A 6,134-nucleotide genomic window follows, 5' to 3' on the forward strand; every position below is an offset into this window, starting at 1 on the left:
CATAGGGGCATGCTTTCCCTGCTGAAGATCACTGTTTTAGAGAACTGAACGGTGAAAAATATATGTTAAGCCAGTTATGAGGAACACAAAAGCACCAAATACATTTTTAAAAATCCCGCTAACAAACTCAAATCATAACTTTTCACATTTATTACAACTTGTGATTCTTTTCTCATTTTTGGTTTACATGTTCAATTATGCACAGACTACACATTTTTTACTCACATTTCATTTATATGTATCTTCCTCCTCACCTTAATTTCACTACTTGAAGGCACTGAATTTCTTACTCATCAGATGATAAAAATTGAACTAGAAGTGTTTGATATGCTAGGACTTTGGAGAATAAAAATGAGGCTTTTTAAAAGAAAACAATTTATACTTTTCATCTGCTGTTTTATCTTCATTCTCTTTGTAATTTTTAGCACTAATGGTAGTGGTCAAGAAGTAATTGACTTGATATCACCCAGATGAATGTTAAACTTCAGAATTGGTTGCTACATGTAAACTGGGTGATTTAGCATTTGAATAGTTAGGTTATTGAGGGCTTGTGTATTATGTCTGGATTTTAGTGATCTGATTTCCACTTCGTAGAACTGGTTACTGTATTAACTGACCATGAATTAGATGATTTTGCTTTTGTTTTCAACATTTTTAGTTTGAGATTGTTGTATTATATAGCCTAGACCCATCACATAAGCTCTGGGAATGACCAAATTAATTAAAACTTTATCAAGATTTTCTTGAAATTAGGGAACAGTTGGTTCACACTGGTAGTTCTGCCATTATTTTTGTCTACTTTAAATGAACGTAAGGAATCGTCAAGATTTTGGATAACAATTAGTGGTCTAAAACGGACTGAGACAAGGAAGGGAAATTAATTTTTAAAATTTAGTAGGGAAAAATATGAAGATCTGTGCTTCATAAAACTCAGCTATTCAAAATAAGTTATATATTAAAGCTAGGCTTTTACAGAAGCTAAACTAAAAGAAGCCTTGTGGACTTTAGCATTCCCATTCATTCTAGTTGTGCCCGGGACAGTCCTAGTTTATGCCTGCTGTCCCTGCAGAATTAACAGCACATCTACAGGATGTTATAATTACCCTGACTTTAGTTGAGATTGGGATGAATTTGAGACAGCAGTTTCAAAATTCAAATTTACTAGGATTGCAAATTCAGCCTAAGGTTACATTAGAAGAAATACAAGATTCTGAGGCAGGAAGAGTCAAAGTGTCATCATTATCCTCTGCACTGATAAGTCCCGGCTGGCATCTGTATCATCCTGAGTGCCACATTTAAGAAGGACAGCACTGCACTGAAGCACTACCAGAAGATGGTTAATTCTTGGAGGGTGTGAAAACCTTATCATGAGAGCAATTGTTGAAAGCAGTGCCGGAATGGATACCTGGAAAACAGAAGACATGGGACACGCAGTAGCTGGGCTTCTACATTGGAAGGCTTGCTACAAGGCATCACAGTTAGATGGGTCCTGTGGGATTCTAGAAACCAATGAATAGCAGTTCTAAGGAGGTTGTGGGGAGGGGACAGAGGAAAGAGGTTCAAGATCTAAAAGAGTTACTTTATCTGATAATTATAAAAGTCTTGTTTTTCAACGGTTTATAATCCGTTGTCTTAGATTAAGAAGTAAATGTTCATGTGATGAAAAAAAAACGTATTTCTGAGGTGGAACTAAAATAATTTTGAAACTAATGCATTTTGTTTTGTTACAGAGTATTGATTTTCACAATTTAATTTTTGTATTTTTTATTCGTTCTACTGATTTTTAGACTTTTACTCATAGTGATAAAATAAACATCTCTAAATGTAACATTTTTTGGAAATCATGGGCAATTTCTTTTTATTTTGAGGTTCTCTGATTATGTTGGTATTTTAATGACCTTGAGAGCAGTTTTGTCCCTTTTATAAATTAAAATGCTTTTAAATAACTGGCAGAGATTTAGTAGACTTGGTAAATTAATCCTGATAAATGAGAAGGTAATGTTTAACTTTTAGAATTGACTTTTGTACATGAAATAAGAAATAATTCTTAACTAAATTTATGTTTATCAAATCCTTTTGATTTTTATCTCCTTTGTATCCAAAGGGTCACTCTTTCTCTCCTCCCCAGTCCTTCCCTGTTTCCTAAGGACTAAGTTTAAATCTCTTTTCACAGCACTGTGGCCCTTCACAAGCTGCCAGCCTCGTTTCCCCCTAATTTTTTCATGCTCCTCCTTTACACCGGCCGTATCGTCCCCAAAGTATATTAGATTCTTCACACCTCTCTCTCTATGCCTTTGCAAAGGAACACTTTCCTCTCCTTTCCTTTTCCTTCTTCCCTATTCTTAGCATCACTTCTTTCATGATACCTTCCAGATTCATCCAGGCAGTTACTTCTTGTGGTGCCTCCATTCCTATTATATTTGCCCCAGATGTGCTATCTCAGTGTGTGGTAGGAAAGCACTCTGTTAGGCATCCTGAGATCCTCTGTAGATGACACAGAGCCTGGCCCCTTAGTACATTTTTAGCAGAAGTTAGCTACATTTAAGTTGAACTCTGCTAGCAACCTAAGCTAAACATTTAATAATTCCCATTCTTCTTTGTTCACTGTCACCAATATATAAGAGATCAATAACCATGTGCGTTATTCCTCATTCACTCAACAAGTATTTCTTAAACACTGTTAAATAACCAGGCATTGTTGGATGTTCACCACACAATTGATTCTTCAGAGGTATAATCATGATCTAGTGGGGGAAACAGATAATGAATGGTCTGTGCTGTAAAATGAAGTGAGCACACACACAACCAGGGAAGCAGACTGTTGTAGTTGCCGTCTTGATTCATTTGTCTTTCTACCACACTTTAAGCAGGTGCTGCACCAAGCTCTGAAACTTGGGTTTTGGCTACATAAGATGCCTCGGACAGACCATTAGAGATAACCTGCCCTATAGTTTTACCCTTGAAGTAGTCCCTTTGGAATGAACTAGATGTTAAAAATATACAGATATTTGTAGAAGCTGGTGGTGGGGAAAGGTGAGAACTGTAAATGGCATCAACACTCATAGCAGTTTATTATGGTTTCATCATTTACTCATGCTGTAAGTCACAGTAACATGGGGATGCTTGTTAAAACCACCTCTTTTGAAATCATGGCTTAACTTCGGGCACTTTGGTTTCCCTGTTTGTCTTATAGAAACTAGAAAAACTGCTTTTGGAATTATTTCCACGGTGAAGAAACCTCGGACATCAGAAGTAGATGATGATTCTCTTCCAGCCTGCAAGAAAGCCAAGTGTGAGAGCTGAAACGAGTCCCCCTGTCTCTGTCAACACTCCCTTCTGCCTTTTGAGCATCCATCAGCCACAACAGAAACGGAACCTCCGTATGATTCACTATTTTCACTTGGAGCTAGATACTGGTAGTCTATAAAAGCAGTCTTATATTTAAGCCATTAAAATAACAAAACCTAGTAAAACATTTAAAAAAAAAAAAAAAAAAAAGGCTGCCCCCGTAATGAATTTGGATATTTTAAGAGAAAAGCAAAGACCAGTTCATTTATCCTTTCCGTTAAGTGATAAATGGAAGGTATAATTGAATAAGATGTTTCAATATTTCAAGAGACTCTTTAAAAATGTTTCTTGCTCATTTAAAAGTTCATGCTTTTCAGCTTTACTTGATATACATGGCTTATTTTTTAATTTTACTACTCAAAAGTGGTTATTTTGAGGACTCTTAAAACTTATGTTAAGGAGTTGGCTTTTGGTTGATCTACTCTTGCTTTAAGCCTCTCTTTCGTTATAGTCATCAAGTCCAAGTCCTTTCTAAAAGGAATTGCTATAAAATTTGTGGAAGAAAAGGGAAAGTGCACGTAAAATCACACTTGGCCTCTTCCTTTGCTGCTTCTTACCTCCGTGATGTCCTTGAAACAGGATTCCTTTGAGTTGGAAGCCCCTGAAAACCAAATATTGATTTTTCTAATTGCTATAGTAAAAATCTCAAAGCACTGGACTCAATCAACTTTGGAAATAATTTTTTTAATAACAGGATCATTATATTAAGGAGAAGTAGCCTTTTTTGTAAATATCTGTATTTATACTATATTGATATTAAGAACATCATTTAAATGAAGCTAAGAACACTGTTCTGAGAGTCAGAGAAAAGATAATTTTAAAAAGAGAAAGCTTTACACCAGCCTCACTTATGAGTTTAGATCCTTAAATAAGATATTGGTAAAACAGAGTATACCATAACCGGGTGAGATTTATTCTAGAAATGTAAGGATTTTTCAGTTCTTTTCAATGTACTATACTTTATCATATTAATAGGTCAAATGAAAAAAATCAGAATCATCTTAATAGATACCAGTAAGACATTTGATAAAATTTAAAGTCCACTCCTGATTTTAAAAAAATAAACAAGAATAAAAACCCTTGACAAAATACAAATAGAAGAATATTTCACACATACATGTATATGTTCATTTCTCTTTATATATTGTATATATATTAAGCATCATGGTTCTAAAAATAAAGCATTCTTTACTTCTTCTTAAGCAATATGATGGATTAGCCTACTACACTCCCTCCATAAAACTCATGGCCACTGCTCCTGAACCCTCACACCCAGAGTCTGCCACTTCCTTGAGAGTGCCAGCTCGCTTCTGCCTTCACCCCACTTGGATTCACCAAAAGTTAGGTGTGTGTTTATTCACAAGTCTGTTTATGCCATTGTATTTAGCATTGTAAAATTAATACAAGTTAATTTAAAATTATAAAAACTGATGAACCAGCAGGGGAAAAAAAGGAATTCCCTGGAAAATTAATGCTTTTGAAAAGTTTGAAAAAGATGAGTCATTAAAAAGAACTGTCAAAATAGGTGTGAGCAAGACAACTAGATTTAGAGGCGATCCAGTGGAAATTCTGCACTTGGATTGCTTTCCAGAGCCTTTATAAGTTCTTTTTTCATCTTCTTTTTTTTTTAATTGAGGTAACATTGTTTATAACATTGTTTCATGTGTATACATTATAATTCAACTCGTGTACATTACAGCTTGCCAGCAGAAGTTTCCATCCATCACCATACAGTTGACTCCTTACCCATTTTGCTTTCCCCCCCCCAATCCCTCCTTCCCCGTTGGTAACAACTACTCTGTTCTCTTTATCTATGTGTTTGTTTTTGTTTCATTTAGTTTGTTCTTTTTCTTTTTTTTTCCCCCACATAAGAGTGAAATCATACAGTATTTGTCTTTCTCTGACTTATCTCATTTAGCATAATACCCTCAAGGTCCATCAGTGGTGTCACAAATGGCAAGATTTCCTCTAACTTTATGGCTGAGTAGTATTCCATTTTATATATATGTGTGTGTGTGTGTATATGTGTGTGTGTGTGTGTGTGTATATACACACACCACATCTTTATCCATTCATTTGTTGATGGACATTTAGGCTTTTTCCATATCTTGGCTATATAAATAATGCTGTAGTGAACATAGGAGTATGTATATATTTACGAATTTGTGCTTTCATATTCTTTGGATAAATTCCCAGAAGAGGAATAGCTGGATCATATGGTAGTTCTATTCTTAATTTTTTGAAGAATCTCCATAGTGTTTTCCTTAGTGACTGGACCAATTTACATTCCTACCAATAGTGTATGAGGGTTCCCTTTTCTCGACATCCTCTCTATAACATTTCTTATTTCTTGCCTTTTTGATAATAGCCATTCTAACAGGCTATCAGGCGTGCCATAGGTATTAGCATTATCTTTCCGCATATATCTCCTCAGGCAAGGGAAACAAATGCAAAACTAAACAGCGGCACAGCAAAAAAACTATCAACAAAACGAAAAGACAACCAACAAGGGCCTACTGTATAACACAGGGAACTATAATCAGTATTTTGTAATAACCTATAAAGGAAAAGAATCTGGAAATATACATATATATATGTATGTGTGTGTATGTAAAAAAGTTTTTGTCAGGTTAAAAAAAAAGACTACCTACTGAATGGGAAGATATTTTAAAATCATATATCTGATGAGGGGTTAATAGCCAAAATATGTACAAAACTCATACAACTGAACAACAAAAAACCAAACAACCCAATTTAAAAATGGGCAGGGGGGGCTTCCCCGGTGG

The 6,134-nt window shown here is 35.1% G+C and overlaps 1 protein-coding gene across 3 annotated transcripts in view; it reads left to right on the top strand.

The window, feature by feature from the left end:
* The window catches only part of RPP30 (ribonuclease P/MRP subunit p30), a 28,005-nt gene extending 23,994 nt beyond the window's left edge, over positions 1 to 4,011 (top strand). For 2 of the 3 annotated variants that reach the window (XM_068548185.1, XM_068548187.1), the window contains one exon: positions 3,194 to 4,011. In XM_068548185.1, coding sequence (XP_068404286.1) covers positions 3,194 to 3,303 — 110 coding nt within the window. In that variant the 3' untranslated portion in view covers positions 3,304 to 4,011. Of the gene's footprint in view, positions 1 to 5; positions 150 to 3,193 lie in introns of those variants that run through there. The other variant, XM_068548186.1, reaches the window with a different exon arrangement.
* Positions 4,012 to 6,134: the final 2,123 nt, after the last annotated feature.

The sequence above is a fragment of the Eschrichtius robustus genome, chromosome 7, assembly GCF_028021215.1.
Source record: "Eschrichtius robustus isolate mEscRob2 chromosome 7, mEscRob2.pri, whole genome shotgun sequence".
Taxonomy (NCBI): domain Eukaryota; kingdom Metazoa; phylum Chordata; class Mammalia; order Artiodactyla; family Eschrichtiidae; genus Eschrichtius; species Eschrichtius robustus.